The 27,500-nt window shown below is 39.1% G+C and overlaps 1 protein-coding gene across 4 annotated transcripts in view; it reads right to left on the bottom strand.

Moving 5' to 3' along the window:
* Nucleotides 1-590: 590 nt before the first annotated feature.
* Nucleotides 591-27,500, bottom strand: part of LOC138057130 (fibroblast growth factor receptor 3-like) — a 29,516-nt gene continuing 2,606 nt past the window's right edge. The window contains exons 2-23 of one of the 4 annotated variants that reach the window (XM_068903195.1): nt 27,241-27,325; nt 26,552-26,839; nt 25,886-26,185; nt 24,847-25,134; nt 24,181-24,480; nt 23,139-23,426; nt 22,145-22,432; nt 21,151-21,438; nt 20,159-20,446; nt 19,359-19,643; nt 17,790-18,098; nt 16,404-16,700; nt 11,536-11,672; nt 10,803-11,118; nt 10,292-10,402; nt 9,617-9,804; nt 8,926-9,048; nt 8,711-8,778; nt 4,931-4,971; nt 2,741-2,840; nt 2,517-2,616; nt 591-2,150 (exon numbers count right to left, since the gene is read on the bottom strand). In XM_068903195.1, coding sequence (XP_068759296.1) covers nt 2,070-2,150; nt 2,517-2,616; nt 2,741-2,840; nt 4,931-4,971; nt 8,711-8,778; nt 8,926-9,048; nt 9,617-9,804; nt 10,292-10,402; nt 10,803-11,118; nt 11,536-11,672; nt 16,404-16,700; nt 17,790-18,098; nt 19,359-19,643; nt 20,159-20,446; nt 21,151-21,438; nt 22,145-22,432; nt 23,139-23,426; nt 24,181-24,480; nt 24,847-25,134; nt 25,886-26,185; nt 26,552-26,839; nt 27,241-27,325 — 4,569 coding nt within the window. In that variant the 3' untranslated portion in view covers nt 591-2,069. Of the gene's footprint in view, nt 2,151-2,516; nt 2,617-2,740; nt 2,841-4,930; nt 4,972-8,710; nt 8,779-8,925; nt 9,049-9,616; nt 9,805-10,291; nt 10,403-10,802; nt 11,119-11,535; nt 11,673-16,403; nt 16,701-17,789; nt 18,099-19,358; nt 19,644-20,158; nt 20,447-21,150; nt 21,439-22,144; nt 22,433-23,138; nt 23,427-24,180; nt 24,481-24,846; nt 25,135-25,519; nt 25,574-25,885; nt 26,186-26,551; nt 26,840-27,240; nt 27,326-27,500 lie in introns of those variants that run through there. The other 3 variants (XM_068903196.1, XM_068903197.1, XM_068903198.1) reach the window with 3 other exon arrangements.

Here is a 27,500-nt window from a genome sequence, read left to right as displayed (position 1 = left end):
TACGAAAAAACAGAGAAGCAACTCCGCCTTTCAGGAAACAAGGATTGATTTAGGTCGAAACAATTAACTAAAGGGAACAAAAGATTTTAACTCTAAGAAAATGGGTTTACAGCAACGGCAAACTCTTCGCTGTAAACAACAAGAAAGTAGTTACAAAACGGGAAATGTTTTAAGTCTCAGCGAACAGCAACTTGCGGAAAGTGGCTTCTAGAAAATATGTAGAAATCAGCCAGAAGTTGTCAACACATCCATTCCATGCACAGAAAATCTGGAAAATGCCCAACAACCAATGGCTGCTCCAACATTCCTCTCTTTGATAGAAATCGACTTGATGTAAAATGTTATCCTTGCACCCCAATATGCTTTTAGGAAAAATAAATGAGATCGAAAACCATTATGCTAGAGTAGTGACCAAGTTTGGAGAAGTTCAATGACTTATTTCTCCTACAACATTAAACTGTGCAGTGCTACTAATCTTACTTTCGATTATTTCAAAGAAATTTCCTTTACATTCAGCGTGCATACAGGCCATTCTGCAAATGAGTAATTTTCTTTCAAGATAAATTGTAGTTTATTAATATTGTAACAGTAGAAATAATACCATTGTTACGTTTAATGGTAATTTAGTTACTTACTGAGAGACAAATGTTTATGAATCTTGTATTATACAAGTTATATTGCCAAAGGAATGATTAAAGAATATCACTGTTTTTTCATTATGAAAAGTAGTCCTACTTGTGAAAGACAGAAAGGGGTTAGCTCTGACGAATGGCTAACACTCGAGACGTCAGCTTTCAAATTTCTTTACAGTGGTCAATTTACCCTATGAACTCATGATCAGTTGATAAAACCTTTTCTTTATTTCACTTCCGGCCCACTCACACAGCACCACAGTAAATAATTAGTAGTATTTCATTAAATACTGCAGCGTCTTCTTTAAGATAGAATTGTTCCAGCTTTTTTCTTTTGCCCAAAAACAAAACACATGGGCATTGTATGAAATGAGATTAAGGTAAAGGTAAAGTCTGCTACGAGCCTAGAAGGCCCACCAGGCCAACGCTTATCCCCGGTTTCTGTAGCATGAAGCGACTAGAAGTACTTCTACTCCCCCCTGGATGGGATGCCAGTCCATCGCAGGGTTACCTCCAGCATTAGATTCGCCGGTACCCATTTGTACACCTGGGTGGAGAGAGACACCGTGAGCATTAAGTGTCTTTCCCAAGAACACAACACAATGTCCCCGGCCAGGACCCGATCCCGGACCACTCGTTCCGGAGTCGAGACCATGAGGCCACCGCGTATGAAATGAAATGAATGTATATTTGAATCGGAGTTAAAGACGGATGAGAGAAGTGATCCTCTCACTTAGCTGGACAATTTAAGGACGGTGCCTACTATTGTTACTGCGCATACGTTCTGCTCATCTCGAAGTACTCGGATTTCCTATTGACGCTGCTAATTTATACAGGGATATTTTTGCGCGGTTCAAAACTATGCGGAGAAGGAGAACTTAGCAAGTGCTCTTGGTATCCGAAAAGAAAATTGGGCATAACAACGCATTTTTCAGAGATAATTAAGCTTCAATTTGAAAAAGAAAGCTTTTTACAAATATTGTTGATTAATTATCTTCGGAAAATGCGTGATTACCCCCAATTTTCTTTTTGGATTTCAATAACACTTGTTGAGCCTGCTTTTCCCGCACATTCAGTAAACCGCGTAAAAATACCTTTGAATTAGCAGGCACCATCCTTAAGCAATTGTCGCCTTTTATAGACACCTGAAAAATGGTCATTGTATTAATAAGTGAAATTAATTAATTAGAAACTGAAGTTTACACCAAACCAACAAACGGTGGTGTGCTGACTTATATTTCTGCAGTCATAGCAAAAACGCTATAGCTAAAATTTGTTAGACGCTTGATTAAAACATATTGCTTGTTTTCTTTTCCCACAGCAAAGGTTTACAGTTGGCCGTGTATTTTCCGACATATAAAAGTATGACCTAATTAAGTGGCCTGCCGAAATAACTCTTGGATCACTGCGTCTCCAATGAAAAAGCATTTGCTGGATTCAAACACCATTGTCTGGGATGTCTTTTTCACCGGTTTCATTTCTCTGTTCCTCAAAGAACGCAATATTAATATAAGTGACCTGTGGAAAAAAGAAAAGTCATGCCCACAGTTGAGTAATTATCATCATCATTGCAATGAAGTCAGCTAATTTTTTGAACAGCGGTTTCTACAAATGTGATGATATCCTCAATTCAAAGGAACAGATGCTGAGGAAAACCACAACGTCTGAAATCTGGTTCGTTGAACGTTTTAAAGGTTTTGGTGATGCAAAAGTCTAGTTCTTGAAATTATCCAGTCTCCTTTGAAACTCAACACTTATCTAAGGTGCCGTGTTTTCCGATCTACAATTAATAAAAAAGCAAGAATTCTCCGCCAAGTTTTACAGCTTTCTGGGCGTAGCTTGAATAAATGAAAGTTAATATTCCTTAAATTAATATATCCGTACCGCGGACTCACTCAAGATTGAGTGAAGTTTTGAATGAAGATCTTTAAAAGTTGGCCGATCCTCTGGAGTCTCTTGCCAGCACTGGAGCATAATGTCGTACCTAGAGACGATGAAATGAAAACAGAAATCAGAGGCCTCGGAACGTGGTGAAACCTGATGGGTAGGGTGTAAAGAAGAAGAGCGGGGATCATCGTAAATCAAGCCAGGCTGTTCCATTAACTTACAGTTCTTTAGAGCAGTGCGGGGGTTTCTCGAGTCTCATGCCATCCTGTAACATGGTGAAAAGTTCCACAATGCCTATAATTCCAGTGTAAGGTCGCTCACCTGCATCAGAAAATTCGTATATTTAACACTTTTCGAAAGAGAGCGACGCGGCGAAAACAAATATACTGAGAGAGCATCCTTAATCCAACAATATTTTACAAATTATCCGGTAAAGAAAGAAAGGAAGAAAGAAAAAAAATATATATATATATGACTCATCCTAGTAGAGTGCTCAATTTGGACATGAAAGCCAAGGCACAGTAACGCTCACTAACGCGCTAGTTTGAGCACTCTGGCATGGCTTAGATGTAACACATGTGTGGGACATCTGGGGTGGCTTTTTAAGCTTAACCTCCGTCCTGGACATCTGCACTGCACTGATGAGGCCCAGAAGGCCGAAACAGTACTGTCTGCAGTTACATATGCAAAATTGAGCACTTTACTAGGATGAGTCATTGCCACTAGCAACAACAAACATCTTTTTACTTATACCACACAATAACAATGGAGAGAGGAAAAAAGACAACATTACAAATGCGAGGTTAAAAAGAGCTAATCTAGCGAGGAGGCATAATACTAAACCGTTTTAAATTATTTTGGTTTGTTACATGGAAAAACAACTATGAAAAAAAAAGCAAACATATACGCACACAGATGAGTCATCCCACAAAGAAAATTGGAAAACAAAAGTAAAAAAAAACAACAACAGCAACAAAGAAAGAAAAAAAAATAAGACTCGAAAATGCCATTCTTTAAGGACTGTTTAAAATTACGAAAATGAAGCGATTTTTTTTTACTATAAAAAAAAAACTGCGATAAAATATTTTTTAAAAACATATTAAGAATTGTTTTCAAAAACGACGACGTTTCGACGTTGAGCTAACGTCGTTATCAAGCCAAAACGATAGTGATGGGAAAATGTATAAATACTAAGTAAAAACACTAAAACAATCACATGAGGAATCGAAGTGTTGGTATGTTCTTTCGAGAAGAAAGTCAGTTTGTGTGTTTAAACTTGGATCACTTTCCTTGAAGAAAAGCGTCTCATAGACGAGGCAATCAAATTTTCCTTGACACTTTCGGAGTATGCGAAACTGGCTTTCTTTAAGGAGGCTTGTGACCAATGGGCTTCCAAGAAATGTTTCCCAGTGGCCGAGTTTTCATGTTCAACAAAACGCTGATGTAGGTGTCGGGTTGTGTAGCCAATATAATCTGCATCACACAGGTCAGACGAAAAGGTATATACAACGCATTGTTGATTTACGACTGGAGGCATGATTTTTTTTGGCTTCAGATCTTGCTCCAATTTCTTGCTGACAAATACCTCTTGCAAAGTAGTGTCAATCTTATGACTAAGACCAAGCATTTGTCTTCTAACCACGTTAGCTGACCTTTGCTCCTTGAAAGGGATAATTACTCGCAGAACCATGTTGTCTTCCACTTGTGTTTCTCTCGACTCCCACTCGATGAAATGTTCTGAATAAATTTGTTAATGGTGGAATCATTGTGGTACAGGGCTGCCAACTCTCCCGGATAATCCGGGAAACTTCAGATTTTGGCCCGTATCTCCGGGTTTCAAGATTACGGTCTGAAATCTCCCGATCAATCGCCGAATTTTGTCATTTCTAGTGAAAATCGACTTTCACAACAATAAAATTTCAAATACTTTGTGTTGTTTGAGCCATTTTAACATCGATAATAACAAAATCCGAACGTTTCATAAACTCCGGTAAAGCGTTCCTTGCTATTTACGGATTGTAATTCATGACAAGAAATAATGTGATTGCTCCAAAATAAACGAATCAAATTAAATGTTGCAATGCCAATGTCATTTTTTCTTGCGTTTTTCTTCTCAATATTCTTCAGGGGTTGACAGCCCTGGTGATAGGACCATTCAAGGACCTAACGTCAGCTAACGCGGTGCGAAGACAACTGAGTGATCTCAGTCATAAGACTGGCCGCATTACTTTGCAACCGGTATTTGTCAGCAAGAAATTGGAGCAAGATCTTAAGCCAAAAGAAATCAAACCTCCAATCGTAAATCAATTTAAACAGCACTATCACGCAACTTGTAGCAAAGTGAGCTCAACTTACGGTGCTTTTTTATTTTTCACGGTTCAAACATGTGAACCGTTTTAACATTTACTCACCAAGGGTGACGATTTCCCATAAAACGACGCCAAAGGACCAGCTACAAATGATTCCAAAAACACAACAAGTAGTGGGTTACACCTTAATTCTCTCCTAATAATAGGCTTGGTTTCATTGCTCTCACCAACCATTAGCGATTTTTTTCAACAAAAGAACTAAAATGATTAAAGGGGAACTCCGGGGTAATATTGAAGTTATTTTGTATGTTTGGCCTTTGTTCCATGTGTCAATTTTTAATAACATAAGTTCCATATCATTTAATTCGAATTAAATATTGTACCTGAAAGACGACCGGAAATGCAAATAGAAATCCGCCATTGTGGAGAAAATTTGAGCCGCGGTCAGTGGTCAGCAGCTCGTGGTGACGTAGAATGGTCCATTTTCCGCGGGGTTTTATGAAATTTGCTTCTTCATTCTTCAACCTTGGTTAAATTATAATTCCTGTGGTTGTTTCTGTATCTTGGACTGTATTCCGATTGTTTCAAGTGAAATAGTGAATTGTTGTGTACCTGGTTGCCATAATTATTCAAAGAAGACAAAGAAAAACGGGAACACATGTACACGGTGACTTACCACAGGATCACACAGGACGATCGCGCGAAGGCATGGCTCGACGGAATCAGACGGAAGAATTTGCCACCACTTGAACACAGCTGCGTCTGCAGCGATCAATTCATGCCAAGCTGTTTCGAGATAGATCTCCGGGCAAAATTAACAGGGGAAAAATCTAGGAGGGACTTGAAGGATGATGCTATTCCATCCTTGTTTAGCTACAAAACGGGCCCGAAGCGAAAAAGCCGCGGTTATCAAGTGAACATCGCATTCAGCGACGAAGGCATCGAGATGTTAGTGCTCCTCAGTTTGCTTCTCTTTTACTATGAATCAAATAAATTTGCCCACCTACATGTCGATGTTTGCACACGCTTTGAACTGAAGGGATTGCGCGACCCGATGTTTAAACAATGGTTTCATGGTGACAAATTTCAGTGTACATCCGTCCAGGTTTAAAATAGATTATGCTGGGTTTACTTGGAAAATAATGGCGAGTTAGCCGACCTTACAAATGACCTATAATCGGTAATTTCCAGTGTTTATTTTTCAAGTTTGTTACTCAAATAACAGGAAGAAATGGCAAAATGTACTTAGGCAAATTCAAAGGATTCAGGTTGTAGTAAAGTGAAAAGAACTACCTTGTATATTCCCATTTTAATATTGTTTTAGGCTCTTTCAGAACTACTTGCTGCAGGCTTCGAGGACGACGTATCTTCAGATGACCAAGTGACTAATGAACCTCCAATCTGCAGTGATTTGGAAATGCCTACTACAATCCCAGAAATGCATGATGTGGGAATTTATGTTGTTTTGATCCCATTTCCCCAAAAAGTGTGGAGGTTCAAACTGAGATGTTCAACACTAAAGGCAATGATAATGGTGTATGTGGTACTGCAAATATTGACGTGTCCTCCTATACCTATATAGAGGATGATATCCCACAAAATCCACATGCTGTCAAATGACAGACTCCACATGACCACAATTATGCCATGGCAGAAGCCCCTAATCCCATTGATACACCCTCAGCAATTTTTCCAACCTATGACATTTTAACAAGTTCGTTACAATCCCCTTACCACCACTGCAAGACGTCCTTGTCGATGATAAAATGGATATACATGATGATGGTGAGGATAACAATGATTATGAAGATTTAGATCCCCACTGGCTATTACCAGGTGATAAAAAATAGTTATCCAATGATGAGATAGTGTCATCTGAACATGAATTTGAAGATGGCTCTCCAGAAAGTGAAAGAAATTTTCTTGTGTTTGGTTCCTGTTTAAACAATATTTACTGAAAAAGTGTCCAAAATGGGGCGTGATCATTGACCAAAAATGGAAAACAACTGGGAGCATGCTGTCAGTTGTGCTAATCTGCCATAATGGCAGACAGTACTGTGGGAATCCCAACCAGTTATTAAAAGGAAGCCCCTGGGAAACCTATTATTGGCAGCAGCCATCCTTTTACTGGAAGCACCTTCTCAAGTATCAGCCGGCTTGCATCGTGCATCAATCTTCAGTTTTTTAGTGAAAGAGTTTCTTATGACACACAACTGAAGTATTTGTTTCCAGTTGTTAACTGGTAATTTCCATGAAAGATACAAACTTGTATTTTTCTTTGTTTATTTAATTCATGGACATGTTTAAAACCCGTTTTCTCATTCATCTGCATAACGGAAGCCTTCAAAGGCCCACTCTCCCTCTGGCCCCGGTGGAGGATAAAAATTTCTTATGCACATCACTGCATACGATGGACGAAACACCCTTATCTCCTTTCCTAAAATGTCCCAGCACCATCGAGCCAACTTTCTGTTGGCAATATGTCTATAAAGTTTATCTTCAGGTCCATCAAATGGATTTTTGTACTGCTGCTTGTACTGATACCAAGCTGTTTGAAAGACCCATCTATTTATACACACTGGATAAAACCCAGGGTGCTGGGTGATGCATTTGGGTTCTTCGCGACATTCACCGCTAGTAACAGTCTCGATAATGTTATTTTTGACAGGCTCAATTTCTTGGCAGCATATGCATGCCTCCGCTCTTCCCATAATCTGACAATCGCTGTATGTACACCTACAAAAAACTAACATTGCAATTACTCTGTATTCTTCGTGAATTTCTACTATTATATATAGGAATGCATTTATGAACAGAGAACGAGCGCACGTAAGCGTTGGTGGCAGCGGAAGCAAATTATGTTGCCTTCACCCGTATTCCCTTAAAACATTGAGTTAAGCTTAAGACGTAAAGTTTATTATCAAGGATTGAGTTATAATGTTATGCTGTTTTGAAAGAGTAAATAAAGCCGCAATGAAGCTGCGCAATAAATCGAGTAGCCAAAGGAAAGCTCCGTTTTCGCATCCCTTCAATCGATTTTTAAAGGCAACAAGGAAGAAACAGAAAGACCAATATAACAATTTATCAACAGAGTTGAGTTTCTTTGTCACTTAGTCTGTTACAGAATCGGCCATTTTTAGCGATGATATAAAGGCAAAAGCTCCTTCTTCGCCTATGAAAAATATTGTACACAACTAGAAGACGCACAATTATCGAATTACATCTCACGGCTTTGACGATTCTACGTCACACGATGATACGCTGACCGCTTTCTAAACTAGCGGGCAATTTTCAAGATAGCGGATTTCTATTTGCATTTTCGGCAAGGATCTCATGGATATACACACCAACTATAACTCTGAAAAAAATAACCATTCTAAATATTGCTGTAGCAATACGATAAAAGAAAGTTTAGACCTAATCACTGGAATGGGCACTTAGACTTAATCTGTAAAATGCGAATTTAACATAGGGGACGCGTGGTGGGTATATCCATGAGGTCTTTCCCGCATTTTCGGTCGTCTTTCAGGTGCAATATTTAATTTGAATGAAACGATATGGGAATGATGTTATCAAAAACTGAGACGTAAACCTGAGGCCAAACATACAAAATACCTTCAATTTTACCCCGGAGTTCCCCTTTAGAATTGCCCACGATAAGTATTAGAAATTTAATACATAGTTTGTGTTGCTGTTCACACACAGATAGCACCTCACAAAAAGAGGAAAATATCATAACCAGCCACTCTATAGGAAAATTTGAAAATGGTGCTTCCCCATTCTAAGCCTATCAACTCTTCACTATCACTCACTATCAACTCTTCGTAGTGACATGCATATTTAACCCATTAAAAACCTATAAAGTTTTGGAAAATTACTTACACATCAGACATCGTGGTGTTGATTCCCCTAAGACTTTCCATCGACATCCAAAGCCAAGGAACTTTTCCCTATGGTTTGGCCAAAGCAGAAAAGAGCATCGTATTCATAGACTTATAATTTGAAAATCTTGTTATGTGAGGTACTTATTTCTCTTCTTTGTTTTGGTTTGCAGATATTAATTAGTTCTTAAAGAAAACTACATGATGTTCGCGTACCTCTGTGAATTTGATATACTCTCCGTCTTGTGAAATGTCACGTGACAGTCCAAAATCTGCTACCTTGGCTACCAGTCCTTCACCAATCAAAATGTTCCTAGCCGCTAAGTCCCTGTGAACACACTAAAGTGATAGCAAAATAAAAGATGCATGAGCCCGGATGAAGCATTGATATGCAAGAATATCAATCGTGGAGGTGTGAACTACTGTGAAAACATGACAGTCTGTGCCAGGCCCTGAAATAGAGAGAAAATTAATTTTTTTGCTTTTAAAACGATTTCATTTTCTTCATATTCCACGAATTTTTTGTTATCTTATGGACTGTGATTCTCACCGAACTGTCTCATTAGTGAGAATGCAAATGCGATGATCGAACGGCTATTGGAAACAAAGGATGTGGACACAAAATCCTCTTGAAAAGCTACTACCGCAGATAAACAACTTGGTGAAACCTCCCCTCTAAACCAAAGAACGTCAAAGATTTATTATTCCTGAAAATTGAGTGTTTTAAGAACAATATGCAATTATTATAATACACTGTTCCTATAGGTCGTGCGAAATCTTTAGAGGTTCAATACACATATAACTTTTCCAAGTTTACATAAATGTAGAAAACACACATGGCTTTGTTGACTTAAAAAAAAACAACTACATCAACGTCAACAGAGGCAAGCGCCCAACTGTCACAAACCAGCTTGCTTTCAAGGTGCCGCATTCCATTTGCAACGTCTTTAGCAATTTTTAACAAGTCTCGCTCGGACAGCTTTGAACAAATGTTGACATAATTTGCATCATGTGTTTGAGCAGGAATTCGGCTGTCAAGCAATACATCATCCAGACTTCCCCCAGGTACGAATTCAACAACCACACATAAAGGTTCTGAGGACGAAAGGATATGATATGTAAGCAGTGATAGAAGAGGATACAATTTGTTACTTCTCAATGCTAACCCAAAATAGGTGTATATTTTCCAAGAAAGTAAGGTTTTCGAAATTATTAAAGGAAAGAGGTTTTACCAGTTTATCACATTTTTAGCCTATTAGTTTACCTTTTCACCAGCATTTTGGAAAGTTTACCTTAATTTACCAATTCACTGTTTTTTCCTTTTTATTTTTGGTCACTTTTCTCCTTTTGAAACTATTTATTCACTCCTCATTTATTGGGAAAAATCGGTTGATCTTTACATCTAACCAACTACCTTCCAAACACTGAATACAGATTACAGATCTGTTTAGCAAACGTAAATGTTTTCAATCATCTCCTGGCATATTTATCACGTAGCTGATGTAAAGAAAAGAGCTCCGGCGATGTAAAAGACACAAACGCACCTCTCCTGCTTAAAAACGCATTATCTGCTTCACGTTACCTTCAAATGAACATGCTCCGATTAAGCTCACTATATTTGTATGGCGGCCAACTTTTCGAAGCATCTCCAACTCCTGGATCAGAGCCATGCGCTGATTTTGGTCATTTTCATCTAAGAATAGAAGCAGGAAACCTTTTAAACATGCGAAAATTCAATTTACAAGTCGAGTGGTAAAACTTGAGTGGTGAATGGGGATTATTTTGTGATATTCATCATTCCCATCATCAGCACAGGCATCGCTGAATAAATGTTACTAAAGTGTCAATCAAACCCAAGTTTTGTCATTTTGGAACATCCTGTCTACCTAAGTGTGTAACAATTATCATCATCGTTATCGTAATGCCATCATCAACATCATTATGATGATCGGGGATGTCGATCTTAGTCATCCAAAACGCGGGAATCTTTACTTTTTAAAGCTGGGTATTGTAGCAGTAGCTATGTGTTTGGAAGACTTTCTTTACCTATTGGATCAATAAGATATTAAAGGCGGGTTTTGATCGTAACTGACCTCTTAACATTTTAACAGCAACGGGTAATTCATTCCCATCTCTTCTCAAATAGGTTCCTTTCCGAACGACTCCGAACTCTCCTCCACCAAGTTCCGTTTCTGTTATTTCCAGTCTTTCTCGAGGAATTTCCCAGTTTCTTTCAAATGCCATTTGGACCAGGTACATCTCATTATCAACGACCACAGCTTCGTCTTCATTCGAACCTGGTAGTGCTGGCTGACCCGCACAGGCTTGCTGGTTACGATCTCTGAGCTCGTTCATGATTTCCGGTCTCATTTCTTGCATGGAAACATCATCTTCTTCGTCGTCGAGAACCTGTTACAGGGTACGTGTTTATGCGACACAATACACGAAATCCTTCTGCTAATCGAGCTTTTTTCCATGATTGCAAGCATACATGGTTTCCTGCATTGGACTCCTGTTCGGCTCTACACAGACCCTATATAGACTAAGTTGTCATTCAATGACACTTCCTATAGGTCTTTTTTAATTTCGATATATTAAAATTCAGCTTGAAAGAGAGGTTTAGAGGACAAAGGCAAAGGAAAGTGGATGATGATATGCAAATATTTTTCACATTCATTCCAACGTGATGTGTTTCTACTGTTTTTGGTATCGATGCATCACCATAAATTGATCCTTGTTCTCATGGCGCCAAGGTCTTAGAAATACTTTTTCCGTACTAAACAAGTAGGGCATTCACTAAAATCATATATTCATGTTCTTATATACCTCAATAATTGTGTTTTTCTTTTTTCTTCTGAATCGTTTGAAAACAATAAAGATAGAGACAGCGAAGATAAACGCAAAGCCACAGGCAAATCCCAAGATGATATGGAAAGAACGTCTAGAGGTTCGATCATCTTTGACTGAAAAAAAAAAATAATAATAAATAAATAAAATTTGAACAATTGATTTTTAGAACAATATCATGAATCAAACAAACAGAACAAGTCAATAAAAAAGCCCACAAATTTTCAGTAACGTCAGCCATACTTTGGCAGAATCAATCACGCAGTACCAAGTTCATTTAAGGACGGTGCCTACTGTTGTTATTGCGCATAGATTCTGCGCATCTCGAGATACTCGGGTTTCCTATTGGTGATGCTTACTAACACAGGGATATTTTTGCGCGGTTTAAAACTATCGGGAGAAAGTAGATCTTAGTTAGTACTCTTGGTATCCAAAAAGAAAATTGGGGGTAACCATGAATTTTTGAGAGATAATTAAGCTTCAATTTGAGAAAGAACGCCATACATTTCTTTGTATTTTAAAGCTTTTTACAAATATTATTCATCAGTTATCTTTGAAAAATGCATGGTTATTCCCAATTTTCTTTTTACTGGCTTGCCAGTATGGCAAACCAGTTGGAATCTGTGTTTAGTTTCGTGTTTTTTTTATTTTTTTTTTCCGTGTCGGTAAAAGTCTTGCCTGTCACTCCCCTGCTAAGTAGTGGCTTTGTGCATAGAGTCTTGTGTGTGTATTTTGTTAGGTTTGAGGGGGCTGGGGGAATACGTAGATTTCCTTGGTGCACACAGATGAACGTTTCATTATTAAACCCGCAATGGCGTCGAAAGTCGTGGTAACGGGGATGTCGTTTTAGTGGAAAAAATATACCTTTATGAGATCAAGAATGGAACGTCAATTGGAATAACGAAACAGGCGGGGAAAATAAATATCTGGAATCTTAAAAGCGACGAGGGATGGTCTTCGAGAACAATTGCGGTCGGATATGAGAAAGTGTGTGTTGTTTCTAATCTTATTTTATAAACTGTGCTGGTATGTAGAACACTGACAGTAAGTGAGAAATTGAGTATAGGTGTAAAAGGAATCGAATGTCTTGAATGTATCACAGTGTTTACCGAAGTGGCATCTCATTTGTCTGACAATTGGCATTTAATTTGCAGTCAAGCTGTACAGTTTTCAGGTAAAAAAATAATTGAAAATGTGACAGTGAAGAATTATTGGAAAGAAAGGTTGTTGTCTATTTTGTGCTTTGGAAAAGGTTCTTTAGGAAAGAGTTCAATCTTGAACTGAAAAATATATTTATTTGCATATCGTATGGTTTGTGAGACGGATTGTTTCTTGTTTGCACGCACGGAATTGGAATAGAAAGGGTTTTTTTTGTCTCCAATAGCAAATATTTAGTTAGTTTCAATAAATTTCATGCTGGAAAAGGTTTTTGTGAGATGTTTCAACTGTTGTGATTCATTGTGCTGTGTAGTATTCGAGTTTAACTAATTTGCATAAGTGAGTTGAAATTTAATACGCATTAAATAAAGATGACAGGAATTTGTAGGCATGATCGTTCTGGCAAATGATTACAGCTGGCGATCGTTTTTAATTAAGGTTCAGTATAGTCACTCTTGTGTAAAATGAAGTTATTAGGGTCGTTTATACGAGAGAAAATAAGCCGCGGCTTACTCTGGCCGCGGCGTACATAAATACGCGAAAGCAACTATTTATACGAGTAGAAACTCCCAGGCCAGGATAAGCCGCGGCTTGAGAAAGCCGTGAACGTATATTTTGTACCATTTATACAGGGTGTTCGCGTCTTATGTACGCCGCGGCCAGAGTAAGCCGCGGCTTATTTTCTCTCGTATAAACGGCCCTATTGTTAACTTGAGAAAACAACAATAGGGTCGTTTATACGATAGAAAATAAGCCGCGGCTTACTCTGGACGCGGCGTACATAATACGCGAAAGGAACTATTTATACGAGTATAAACTCCCAGGCCAGGATAAGCCGGGGCTTGAGAAAGCTGTGAACGTAGATTTTGCATCATTTATATGGGCTGTTCGCGTTTTATTTTCTCTCGTATAAACGGCCCTTATATTTCTTTAACTTTTTTAAAGAGAGAGATTTCGCGCAAATTTTATTTCAAGCTATTCAGTTGAAATATTATTTCTCGCCATTGGCTTCGTTTGCGTGATCATTTACTGGTGTTGACATTTAGGAGGTAGTTGTTTGGTTCTAAACGAGTAGGAATAAAACGACCAGGAATGAGCGAATTTTAGTGGATGTGCGATAGCAACACGAGACAGGAGTCGAGAGATTCTAACGATAGACAGATACTAACTAACCCCTCCTGAAATAAACGAAGGGAAGCAGGTATTGGTGGTTTGTGTGAATTTATAGCACTAAGTGGATAGAAGTCGTCATGTTTTGATTGGGCAGCTTCAGAGACGTCCTTCTGAGGAAACAAGTTGTTAAAATAGCTAATTGTGATTGGAGAATTTCGATCCTAAGTATAATAAGTATAATAATGCCTTTTATTGACAGGCAAAACCATATGATTGAGCGTGATCATACCAAATATCATTTGTTTGCGCGATCAAGTTGTGGCGAAGTGTGTAGCCCATGACAGTATGTCGTTTGTGAGCATATTGCTTTTTGTTGTATTAAGCTTCTTCCTTCCTCGGAACGCTCAAACAACTCACTTATGCACACGCCGTTTGCGGTAGACCCACACTAAAAGATGCTGTTGAGCGATTGTTTTGGCCGGGGTTGGTCCGCAAACTGAAAGAAAGTTTATATGTTGAGAACAAATGTGTACTAAATGAACAAATATGTGAAAATCATGATATGAACTGCACTGCAACCAAATGCCAAAGGAGAGAAGCACAGAACTGTGAAAGTTTACTGAAGAAGAAAGTTCCTGATCTTAAAGTTAGTGCAAGCGGTATCGAGTCGCAGAGATGTACGCCTAGCCGGATGCCTTTAGTTAAATTTTCGATTTTGCAATTTACTTGAACGTAGCAAAAATCTCCCAAAATGTTTGTCGCTGATCGTAACTTTTTATATATTCACGGTTCAAAATTAATGTTGTTTTAATGTCGTAAATATTTTATTCTCGATCGACCGTCCGGGAAACTTCCTTCTGCTCTTTCTGAAAACTGTGTATCGATATTTATTTGCTTTTTCATCAATATTTGTTTTGCATAAAGCAAGCTACCAGAATCTGTACCTTGCTGAGTTTGCATTTGTTAGCGTTAATAGTATTTTCGGTCAGATGTTTCTGTTTTTTATGAGGGGTTTATTGCTTTGGTCTCCCATCCCAACACTAACCCCGCGAAACGGGGCTTGACTTCAGTGAAGTTTTGTATTACAAAGTTTTCGGATGCTCATAGGGCACACTTGTGGTGAAAAGAAGTTGTGAGGGAACTTGAAAATTATCAACATGTCAGCCCAGAAGCCAATGTTTCTCGCTTCTCTTTTATTTGTTATTCTTCAGAGACTGGAATGCTGTATTTCAATACCACACAATTCAGTGCCTTCTGATTTTCTGTAGCACGTACCACAGGCAAGCCAGTGTATGCTTCATAGAAGCATCTAGTTGGATTTCAATAACGATTGTTAAGATCCACATTTCCTGCATAATCATAAACCGGGGCAAGAATAAGTTTGAATTAGTAGGCACCGTCCTTCAAATGTGTGATTGTTGTTAGATGTGATGAAACACGTCCTTAAGTAAACGAACACACTTATACATCAACTCTTGTGTTGCTGTAGCTCCGAGATCAACCAAACAAAAGCTGGAAATACGACGGAAAGATCGCTGGTGGTAACAAAAATGGGATTGCTGGCTGGTCCATCTCCGATCTGATTCGTTGAAAACACCGTGATGCTGTAGTTAACGAATTTTTTGAGATTCGTTAGCTCCTTATGGAATTTATTAGAATTGACAGTTTCGCTGCCATTGTTGCCCTCTGTAAGCGAGTTATAGGTAACTGTATGAGTCAAGATGACACCATTCCGATCAGCCGGTGGAACTTCCTCCCACGTAACTAAGATACTGGTTGAACTGATGCTTTTTCCTCTCACATTTTGAGGAGCAGCGGTGGGTTCTAAAATAAATCAGGTTAGAAGTACTTAAAACTGCTAATCATCGTCATAGTACGTATAGAAGAATAGTAACAGCCCATATAAAAAGGGGAGGGATGCTCGTCGGTAATTTTAAATTAAACCCCTAAAGGAGTCTAATCTGCGCGTGGCCCAGGCTGTTTTTGACCCCTAAAAGAGACCATATTAAAACACAGATTATACAAAAACAGAGTGACTTTTAATGATGGCAAAGACATTATCATCTTATAATTCACCCACGTGAAGAAATATAAAAGCGTAAATATACACTTTTATATCTCTTCGCGTGCAACAGTAAAGGAGACCTTCACGGCTATATATGATTGCATTTTGCCCAAAATACCCTAAGTAAGACCAAAATCCGAAATTCACACCCCTAAGAGGGACGACGAGCATCCCTCCCCTTTTTGTTTGGGAGTCTCTCCCCCCCCCCCCCCCCCACGGGGTAATAGTGCTAATGATCTAGCCCGGCCGCATATAGCCTTAAGGACTAGTAGACGTGGCTAGTCTAAAATTATATAGAAATGTGATAAAATTAGGATTGCTTTCCTTTTCTTACACGTTTGAAGCTGGTCACGGGTAATTTTTTCACTGGATATTTCACATGGTAACTAACAAACCATTTTAAAACAGCGTTTCACGCCACAATTGTTCGTCATGAAATGACAGCCAAATTTCACTCCCAAACAAACAAAACAAAAGCTGGAAATACGAGGGAAAGATCAAAAATACTCACTAGCCTGGCTGGTGGTAACAAAAATGGGATTGCTGGCTGGTCCATCTCCGATCTGATTCGTTGAAAACACCGTGATGCTGTAGTTAACGAATTTTTTGAGATTCGTTAGCTCCTTGTGGAATTTATTAGAATTGACAGTTTCGCTGCCATTGTTGCCCTCTGTAAGCGATTTATAGGTAACTGTATGAGTCAAGATGACACCATTCCGATCAGCCGGTGGAACTTCCTCCCACGTAACTAAGATACTGGTTGAACTGATGCTTTTTCCTCTCACATTTTGAGGAGCAGCGGTGGGTTCTGAAATAAATCAGGTTAGAAGTACTTAAAACTGCTAATCATCGTCATAGTACGTATAGAGGAATAGTAACAGCCCATATAAAAAGGGGAGGGATGCTCGTCGGTAATTTTAAATTAAACCCCTAAAGGAGTCTAATCTGCGCGTGGCCCAGGCTGTTTTTGACCCCTAAAAGAGACCATATTAAAACACAGATTATAAAAAAACAGAGTGACTTTTAATGATGGCAAAGACATTATCATCTTATAATTCACCTACGTGAAGAAATATAAAAGCGTAAATATACACTTTTATATCTCTTCGCGTGCAACACTAAAGGAGACCTTCACGGCTATATATGATTGCATTTTGCCCAGAACACCCTAAGTAAGACCAAAATCTGAAATTTACACCTCTAAGCGAGACGACGAGCAACCCTCCCCTTTTTGTATGGGAGTCCCCCCTGGGTAATAGTGCTAATGATCTAGACAGGCCGCATATAGCCTTAAGGACTAGTAGACGCGGCTAGTCTAAAATTATATAGAAATGTGATACAATTAGGATTGCTTTCCTTTTCTTACACGTTTGAAGCTGGTCACGGGTAATTTTTTCACTGGATATTTCACATGGTATCTAAGAAACCATTTTGAAAAACAGCGTTTCACGCCACAATTGTTCGTTATGAAATGACAGCCAAATTTCACTCCCCAATTAAGATTGACATTCATGTGACATGTAGCATATGATGGAGTTTACTTTTAGAGCAAAAAGTTACCTTCATCACTATCTGTTTGTACCCGTGTTTGCATTTCGTTTCACTTCACCTGTTTGTTTCTGGATGTGAGTACAATGAAAAGTCGACAGATGTGAACGTCAAAATCAGTTCGATTAACAGGATCCTTTTGCAGAAAGAAACCTCAATACAGTTATTTGAAGTTCTCTCTTGATGTTTTCTTGTAGGGTGGGAGACGAAAGAGGAAAGAATCCTTACTGGATAAGAACATGTTTGCTTTCCATCTGAATCTGGTCATGTTTCCCAACTCAGCGGTAACTGACTCAGTGATAATGGCAAGTTATTATGCTCCATTATAAAATGTCGAAGAAGAGTATACCTTGACTGATTATAACCGAGGTTGTTGCCGATGAATTTCCAAGAACATTTGCAACGAGACACTTGTAATCCCCACCATCTTGTGTTACACTGGATATGACTGTCAATATTGATTCGCTGACAGTGAACTTGGAAATATTCGCCCGTTCGTTACCAATGATAGTCGCATTTCGAGCAATAACGGGACCATCTTTTACCCATTGCACTTCATAAACTGGTGGTGAAGCATTATAACGACATGTCAGCTGCATCTGACTGCCTATAGCCAAAGACAATTTTCCAAGACCAACAATTTCCACAGCTGGTTTATCTGCAATTGCAATATTGTCAGAGTTAAAATAATTCATTAAAAAAATATTGTTTTGAAAATCATAAACTACTTGCTCAGCATCCTCTTCGCTCCCGAACAACTTTGGTAAACTTACGAGCAGATTTTTGATTATTTACAGCTATTGACCGGAAACGTGTGGACAGCCTTACCGGTGCAAAAGAGTTAATAGAGACTTTAAGCAAATCGCTACGGCTGGCGCTAATACGGCTGCCGGAAGTAAATTTCCCCCAAAATGAGACACTGCGCATGTACGTCGGTTGCATCCAGCCGTATTGTGAAATCTGACTACGTTAGTCGGGATGTTTTACCGTAGCGGCTACTACGTAGGGTTTATTTTGCTTCTCTGGCCCTTTTCAACGGACATCTCGTCATTTTAAGAATTCCATTGGATACTATATCCTTTAAAGTCAATTTAAGTCAAGGATTGTGTCAAGGTTGCCTCTCATAAGCTTGTAAATCCGTATCATGAACTTACGTTAAGTTTTGGCAAAGGTGTTGGAATGGCGAAGTGAGTCAAGTGAAATATTCGTGTTCAGCACGAGGTTATTTTTCTTCGGTTAAGTTTGCTTTGAGGATTTAGTGAAGATGTTTTATATCTGGATACTATACGATTCTATTTTGCTTCTTTGAGTATTGATATATTTGTGTTTTTCACTCGATATTCTTTGAGATATTTGTCTCTGAAGTGATATATTTCATCCATCAAATTGTTGTTATTGCATAAGGTGTATAGCATTTGCTTTTGCTTAGAAATAATTTGTTCGTCCTAGCAAGGCGAACAACGGCCATCGTCCTTTGAGCAAAGCCATTTGGCTGTGAGAAACTAAATAAAAGAGATTTTAAACTCCTTAGGCCATGTTTCCTTGTATTTTGCTTTGCTAAACTTAAAATTTAGTAGACCACCGCGCCGTACTCTCCCCAGACCTTTTCAGGCACGGTAGCCGTAGTAGCACCACCCGTAGTGATTTGCTTAAACTCCCTAATGTCATAAATTCAGCATGTGACAATCAAAGCCACCATGGTTGTGTAACCTGGAGTGTTTGTGGAATCAATGGATTACAATGAACCATTAATTCTTGATATCACACAGTGACAGACGATAACCACGAGGCGCATGAAAACGAGGACCCGTAGTTTTTTATTAGGCACACACTTACAAGAGTCCCCTGGGTGTCCGCTGACCATAGATTTCACTGTAAAACTTTCACACTGCTTATGAAACAAAAAAATAACACTCACATTTTACCAAAATATTTCCTGGAGATGAAGTGGCGTCAGCAACACTGTTATTTGCCATACATCTGTATTGGCCCGTATCTCCTGGCACAATATCGGTTATTGTTAAACTTGAAGTATTTGCACCAAAATCAGAAACAATCATTCTCTCATTTCCTGATATATACTTTTCATCCTTTGTCCATTTTACATCTGGTACAGGATTTCCATAAACTTTGCATCTCAGAGTAACATTCTCTCCTTTTATTGCTATTGCATTCCGTGGGTTGATGGTAAATTCGGGTGGAGCTAGCAAAAAAAAAAAAAAAAAAAATTCTAAGTTTGATAAAGTCTACTTGTCATATAACATGCACTCGTAAACAATCCGATTGTGAATTAGCAAATACAGCTGTAAGGATAGTTCATCTTAAGTCAAGGAAACGAATGATTAGTTATTGTTATTTATTATGATTTCTCAAATTAAATTACCAATTAATTATTTCATTGGAGCTTTGTCTATATAACATGTTAGGGTAACAGCGCTTCAAGTAATGTACTTAAACGTTAGACACCGTAACTGCCACACATGATTATAACACAGAGTGCATATAAGCACTGAAGAAAAATAAAATGCATGACCGGTCACCTTTTGATGGCCAGCTGGTTATGCATCTTAACGAACGTCCCCCAATGGCTGTCAGACATCTAACTGTGCTGGGAGCTCTGTGACAACCCTCCTTTAATTTGATAAGTGGTTATGGACTGCTATAAAAGAAATATTCCACTAAAAGTGAGAGCTCTAAGAAATCAAATGAATTACTTACAATGTACAGTCAAGGTCACTGGAGATGAAGTCAAGTTGCCCTCACTGTTGCTTGCCAAACATCTGTATTCTCCTGCGTCTGATCTTTGAATACCCGTAAAAATCAAACTATGATTGCTGCTCGTCGACGAAACATTAACTCGTGAATTTCCTGCGAGTTTTAGTTCCTCACCGTTCTTTGTCCAAATAACACTGGGTGGTGGATCACCGTCTATAGTGCAGCTAAATATCACGTCTTGTCCTTCAACTGTCGTTGCATTTTTTGGAAAGTAAGAGATCTCAGGTTCAACTTAGAATTAACCAAAAAATTAGTAGAAATTAGTAGTTGTTAAGTATTTCTTAACACTTTGATTACTACGTCCAGCTTTATCCACGGTCCCATCTATCCTTGTGACGTCATCACTTTTAACGGTCAGGAACAGCTTTGTCCACTAACTTGTGCAGGGAGAAGAGATCTTTCAAACTATACCAGAATGAGCACAATTCAGTCAAGGAAACTGGAGAAACGGCCAGAAAAACCATGTAACACTGACCTGAAATCTCCATGAAAAGCTTGCTCCATTACCCACCTACCTTTCTGAGCACCTAATTCTAAGATGATGAAAGGTTTCTCAGAAACTCGTCCCACCAAAATAAAGCCTACCAAATGCCCAGCAAGTTGAAAAAAAAATGAGGCAAGGAAAGCGAAAAGAGAGGGAGGGAGAGAAAGCGAAAAGTGTAAGTCGATGTCGAAATTTTGCTTTCTGCGCATGCCCGAACTTTGCAAGCGCTTACTTTGCACCTGGCTGAAAAGGCCACGGAGTGTACAACCTGGAAAAGGGTTTGTAGGCAGATTTAGCTCTTAAACAGCACGACAGTCACCGAAAAACCCCTCAACTAGCTTCAAAACGTGTTTTTCGGCCAAATCACTAGTAGCCAAAGGGTTAAGAGACGAAACTCTGAGGAGACACTTTTTGGTCTTTGTGGTCGTAAATGGTCAAATGAATTACTTACAATGTACAGTCAAGGTCGCTGGAGATGAAGTCAAGTTGCCCTCACTGTTGCTCGCCAAACATCTGTATTCTCCTGCGTCTGATCTTTGAATACCCGTAAAAATCAAACTATAATTGCTGCTCGTCGACGAAACATTAACTCGTGAATTTCCTGCGAGTTTTAGTTCCTCACCGTTCTTTGTCCAAATAACACTGGGTGGTGGATCACCGTCTATAGTGCAGCTAAATATCACGTCTTGTCCTTCAACTGTCGTTGCATTTTTTGGAAGGTAAGAGATCTCAGGTGCAACTTAGAATTAACCAAAAAAATTAGTAGAAATTAGTAGTTGTTAAGTTTTTGTTAACACTTTGATTACTACGTCCAGCTTTATCCACGGTCCCATCTATCCCTTGTGACGTCATCACTTTTAACGGTCAGGAACAGCTTTGTCCACTAACTTGTGCAGGGAGAAGAGATCTTTCAAACTATACCAGAATGAGCACAATTCAGTCAAGGAAACTGGAGAAACGGCCAGAAAAACCATGTAACACTGACCTGAAATCTCCATGAAAAGCTTGCTCCATTACCCACCTACCTTTCTGAGCACCTAATTCTAAGATGATGAAAGGTTTCTCAGAAACTCGTCCCACCAAAATAAAGCCTACCAAATGCCCAGCAAGTTGAAAAAAAAATGAGGCAAGGAAAGCGAAAAGAGAGGGAGGGAGAGAAAGCGAAAAGTGTAAGTCGATGTCGAAATTTTGCTTTCTGCGCATGCCCGAACTTTGCAAGCGCTTACTTTGCACCTGGCTGAAAAGGCCACGGAGTGTACAACCTGGAAAAGGGTTTGTAGGCAGATTTAGCTCTTAAACAGCACGACAGTCACCGAAAAACCCCTCAACTAGCTTCAAAACGTGTTTTTCGGCCAAATCGCTAGTAGCCAAAGGGTTAAGAGACGAAACTCTGAGGAGACACTTTTTGGTCTTTGTGGTCGTAAATGGTCAAATGAATTACTTACAATGTACAGTCAAGGTCGCTGGAGATGAAGTCAAGTTGCCCTCACTGTTGCTCGCCAAACATCTGTATTCTCCTGCGTCTGATCTTTGAATACCCGTAAAAATCAAACTATAATTGCTGCTCGTCGACGAAACATTAACTCGTGAATTTCCTGCGAGTTTTAGTTCCTCACCGTTCTTTGTCCAAATAACACTGGGTGGTGGATCACCGTCTATAGTGCAGCTAAATATCACGTCTTGTCCTTCAACTGTCGTTGCATTTTTTGGAAGGTAAAAGATCTCAGGTGCAACTTAGAATTAACCAAAAAAATTAGTAGAAATTAGTAGTTGTTAAGTATTTCTTAACACTTTGATTACCACGTCCAGCTTTATTCACGGTCCCATCTATCCCTTGTGACGTCATCACTTTTAACGGTCAGGAACAGCTTTGTCCACTAACTTGTGCAGGGAGAAGAGATCTTTCAGACTATACCAGAATGAGCACAATTCAGTCAAGGAAACTGGAGAAACGGCCAGAAAAAACATGTAACACTGACCTGAAATCTCCATGAAAAGCTTGCTCCATTACCCACCTACCTTTCTGAGCACCTAATTCTAAGATGATGAAAGGTTTCTCAGAAACTCGTCCCACCAAAATAAAGCCTACCAAATGCCCAGCAAGTTGAAAAAAAAATGAGGCAAGGAAAGCGAAAAGAGAGGGAGGGAGAGAAAGCGAAAAGTGTAAGTCGATGTCGAAATTTTGCTTTCTGCGCATGCCCGAACTTTGCAAGCGCTTACTTTGCACCTGGCTGAAAAGGCCACGGAGTGTACAACCTGGAAAAGGGTTTGTAGGCAGATTTAGCTCTTAAACAGCACGACAGTCACCGAAAAACCCCTCAACTAGCTTCAAAACGTGTTTTTCGGCCAAATCGCTAGTAGCCAAAGGGTTAAGAGACGAAACTCTGAGGAGACACTTTTTGGTCTTTGTGGTCGTAAATGGTCAAATGAATTACTTACAATGTACAGTCAAGGTCGCTGGAGATGAAGTCAAGTTGCCCTCACTGTTGCTCGCCAAACATCTGTATTGCCCTGCATCTGATCTTTGAATATCGGTAAGAATCAGACTATGATTGTTGCTCGTGGACGAAACATTAACTCGTGAATTTCCTGCGACTTTTGGTTCCTCACCATTCTTTGTCCAAATGACACCGGGTGGTGGATCGCCATCTATAGTGCAGCTAAATATCACGTCTTGTCCTTCAACTCTCGTTGCATGTTTTGGAAGGCAAGAAATCTCAGGTGCAACTTAGAATTAACGAAAAAAATTAGTAGAAATTAGTAGCTGTTAACGATTTCTTATGAAACGAAATTCAGAGGAGACACTTTGGAAGATTGTTCCTCTTCCATTTCCAAATATAGAGTCAATGTTGTCTGTCAAAGCCCTTCTAAGGTTGAATCCGTTATTACCTAGGTAAAATTGGTGATCCTCATTTTACCTAGGTTGAATATTAAAGCAGCTATCAACCCCCCAAAAAGGACTTAAAACACCTATACCCTCCCTTGAGCACCGTTTCAGGCTCATCGCAACACATCTTCGTATTGTTTTATATCATTTTATCGGTTTCTGAGTTGATACCCTTATCAACATTATAACATAATAAGGGATCAAAAAACTGTACTATGCACTTACCGGTACTCGAATTCGGACCCTCCAGATCTGTAGTCCTGTGTCTTCGCCACTACACTAGAACGACGAACATGCTCAACTGATATCCATGTATAATAACCAAAACTAATCCTAACCTCACCCTCATATTTCTCTAGGATTAATTTAGGCTCCAAAAATGTTTCTTCAATTCCTCTGAGAGCGTATTAAACGTAGATAAAACGAGGATGAACAATTTAACCAAGGTCAAAACCGATTCAACCCGAGAATGGATTTTACCGGCAACATCATTAGTGCTATCGCTCTCTACTTCCCTTTGCTTTAACTACCAGGTAACCGAATTTTAAAAATATTACACCTTCTTTTCCTACTTTGGAAATTGAATATACTTACAATATACTCTCAGGTTCTCTCCATGTGAAGCTACACTGCCTACACTGTTAACTGCCACACACTGGTATAGTCCTGCGTCTGACCGACTGAGATTAACAATATTCAAACTGTGAATGCCTCTCCATGAAACTGCACTTAACCTTGGATTACCTATTACATTCAATCTCTTTCCATTTTTTGTCCAATAAAGAAGGGGTGAAGGGTTTCCTTCAACTGTACAGCTAAATACGATATATTCGTTTCCTTCCCTCGTCAGCCTAGTAATGCCCGGTGGCAACTGGTTTAGGATTGCGGGTGCAACTGAAAAGAAATCGAAAACATAAAGTTACAAGCGATATGGGCGTCAGTTAAAGCATCAGAAACGAAGTTAAACACAAACCACCCAAAACTGGAAAATCCATAGAAGGCTAGCAGCTTAGTTTCAAATTAAACACTCGGTTGCAAAAGGCTTCAATGAAAACACGATCCAAAATATTTTGAGTTATTTTGTAAAGAAAATAGACCGAAGCATCTTGCCCCAATATTATCCAAGTCAGCAAACGGTCATTGCCCTGATTTATGAGAACAAATGTAGTCTGTAAATAAAGAAAAGCATGTTCTCGCAACTGAAAACCTTGAAATACTTGTTTGTGCACGTGGTCGTAAATGGTCAAATGAATTACTTACAATGTACAGTCAAGGTCGCTGGAGCTGAAGTCAAGTTACCGTCACTGTTAATGGCCAAACATCTGTATTGCCCTGCATGTGATCTTTGAATATCGGCAAGAATCAGACTATGATTGTTGCTCGTGGACGAAACATTAACTCGTGAATTTCCTGCGACTTTTAGTTCCTCACCATTCTTTGTCCAAATAACACTGGGTGGTGGATCACCATCCATAGTGCAGCTAAATATCACGTCTTGTCCTTCAACTCTCGTTGCATGTTTTGGAAGGCAAGACATCTCAGGTGCAACTTAGAATTAACGAAAAAAATTAGTAGAAATTAGTAGTTGTTAATGATTTCTTAAGAAACGAAATTCAAAGGAGACACTTTGGAAGATTATTCCTCTTCCATTTCCAAATATAGAGTCAATGTTGTCGGTCAAATCCGTTCTAAGGTTGAATCCGTTATTACCTAGGTAAAATTGGTGATCCTCATTTTACCTAGGTTGAATATTAAAGCAGCTATCAACCCCCCAAAAAGGACTTAAAACACCTATACCCTCCCTTGAGCACCGTTTCAGGCTCATCGCAACACATCTTCGTATTGTTTTATATCATTTTATCGGTTTCTGAGTTCATACCCTTATCAACACTATAACATAATAAGGGATCAAAAAACTGTACTATGCACTTACCGGTACTCGAATTCGGACCCTCCAGATCTGTAGTCCTGTGTCTTCGCCACTACACTAGAACGACGAACATGCTCAACTGATATCCATGTATAATAACCAAAACTAATCCTAACCTCACCCTCATATTTCTCTAGGATTAATTTAGGCTCCAAAAATGTTTCTTCAATTCCTCTGAGAGCGTATTAAACGTAGATAAAACGAGGATGAACAATTTAACCAAGGTCAAAACCGATTCAACCCGAGAATGGATTTTACCGGCAACATCATTAGTGCTATCGCTCTCTACTTCCCTTTGCTTTAACTACCAGGTAACCGAATTTTAAAAATATTACACCTTTTCCTACTTTGGAAATTGAATATACTTACAATATACTCTCAGGTTCTCTCCATGTGAAGCTACACTGCCTACACTGTTAACTGCCACACACTGATATAGTCCTGCGTCTGACCGACTGAGATTAACAATATTCAAACTGTGAATGCCTCTCCATGAAACTGCACTTAACCTTGGATTACCTATTACATTCAATCTCTTTCCATTTTTTGTCCAATAAAGAAGGGGTGAAGGGTTTCCTTCAACTGTACAGCTAAATACGATATATTCGTTTCCTTCCCTCGTCAGCCTAGTAATGCCCGGTGGCAACTGGTTTAGGATTGCGGGTGCAACTGAAAAGAAATCGAAAACATAAAGTTACAAGCGATATGGGCGTCAGTTAAAGCATCAGAAACGAAGTTAAACACAAACCACCCAAAACTGGAAAATCCATAGAAGGCTAGCAGCTTAGTTTCAAATTAAACACTCGGTTGCAAAAGGCTTCAATGAAAACACGATCCAAAATATTTTGAGTTATTTTGTAAAGAAAATAGATCGAAGCATCTTGCGCCAATATTATCCAAGTCAGCAAACGGTCATTGCCCTGATTTATGAGAACAAATGTAGTCTGTAAATAAAGAAAAGCATGTTCTCGCAACTGAAAACCTTGAAATACTTGTTTGTGCACGTGGTCGTAAATGGTCAAATGAATTACTTACAATGTACAGTCAAGGTCGCTGGAGCTGAAGTCAAGTTACCGTCACTGTTACTGGCCAAACATCTGTATTGCCCTGCATCTGATCTTTGAATATCGGTAAGAATCAGACTATGATTGTTGCCCGCGGACGAAAAGTTAAATCGCGAATTTGCTGCGGGTTTCAGTTCCTCTCCTTCCTTTGTCCAAATAACACTGGGTGGTGGGTTCCCATCTACGGTACAGCTGAATAACACGTCTTGTCCGTCAACTCCCGTTGCATCCTGCGGAGGGTAGGAGATCTTTGGTGCAACTAGTAATTAAAACAACAAGAAAAAAATCGCCATTCGTAATTTCTGCATGGCGCAACCAAGCAAGTGTTATTCTGGAAAGATTACTTGGAAATTTATCAGCCCCGATACCAGCGGACTCTTTCACAAATACACTGAGAAATCGAATGGCTGCGCTTTAGTTCAGTTTTTCCATTATTATGTGGCAAAGATCCGTGTGCTCTGATTGTCCAAGACGTGCATTCTCGTTTTGGAGCGAAGCCGTTAAATTTAAAATTTGCAACCAAAACCGCGAAAAAAGAAATGAATTTTGTCATTCCTCACAGCGAAACTACCAGAAAGAGCTAAAAGGATTGAAATTTTGCAGAGATTTCAAAGCAAGTTTCATTATCCGAGTGCCATGGTGAGGAAAAAACTTACTAACCGAGCTTTCTCGAGCCGTACTGCGGAATGTGGGAGTCCAATTTGCTAGTCATAAGTAGGTCGACGATTCGAAGTCCTGTCATCAACTAATTAAAAGTATAACATTTAAGAAACCAAATACGTATTGCCTAAATTAATGTATCACTAAAAACCGTACAAGAGTACAACAAAAGATGCAATTGACTTTTTTTCATCGAGAAATCTGCAAAGTGATAAGAAAAGACAAATATTGGAGATATGAGTATGCAATGGAGTTTTTAA

This window comes from Montipora capricornis, chromosome 7 (assembly GCF_036669925.1).
Source record: "Montipora capricornis isolate CH-2021 chromosome 7, ASM3666992v2, whole genome shotgun sequence".
Classification (NCBI taxonomy): Eukaryota; Metazoa; Cnidaria; class Anthozoa; order Scleractinia; family Acroporidae; genus Montipora; species Montipora capricornis.
This window is presented reverse-complemented; position numbering and strand designations above follow the sequence as displayed.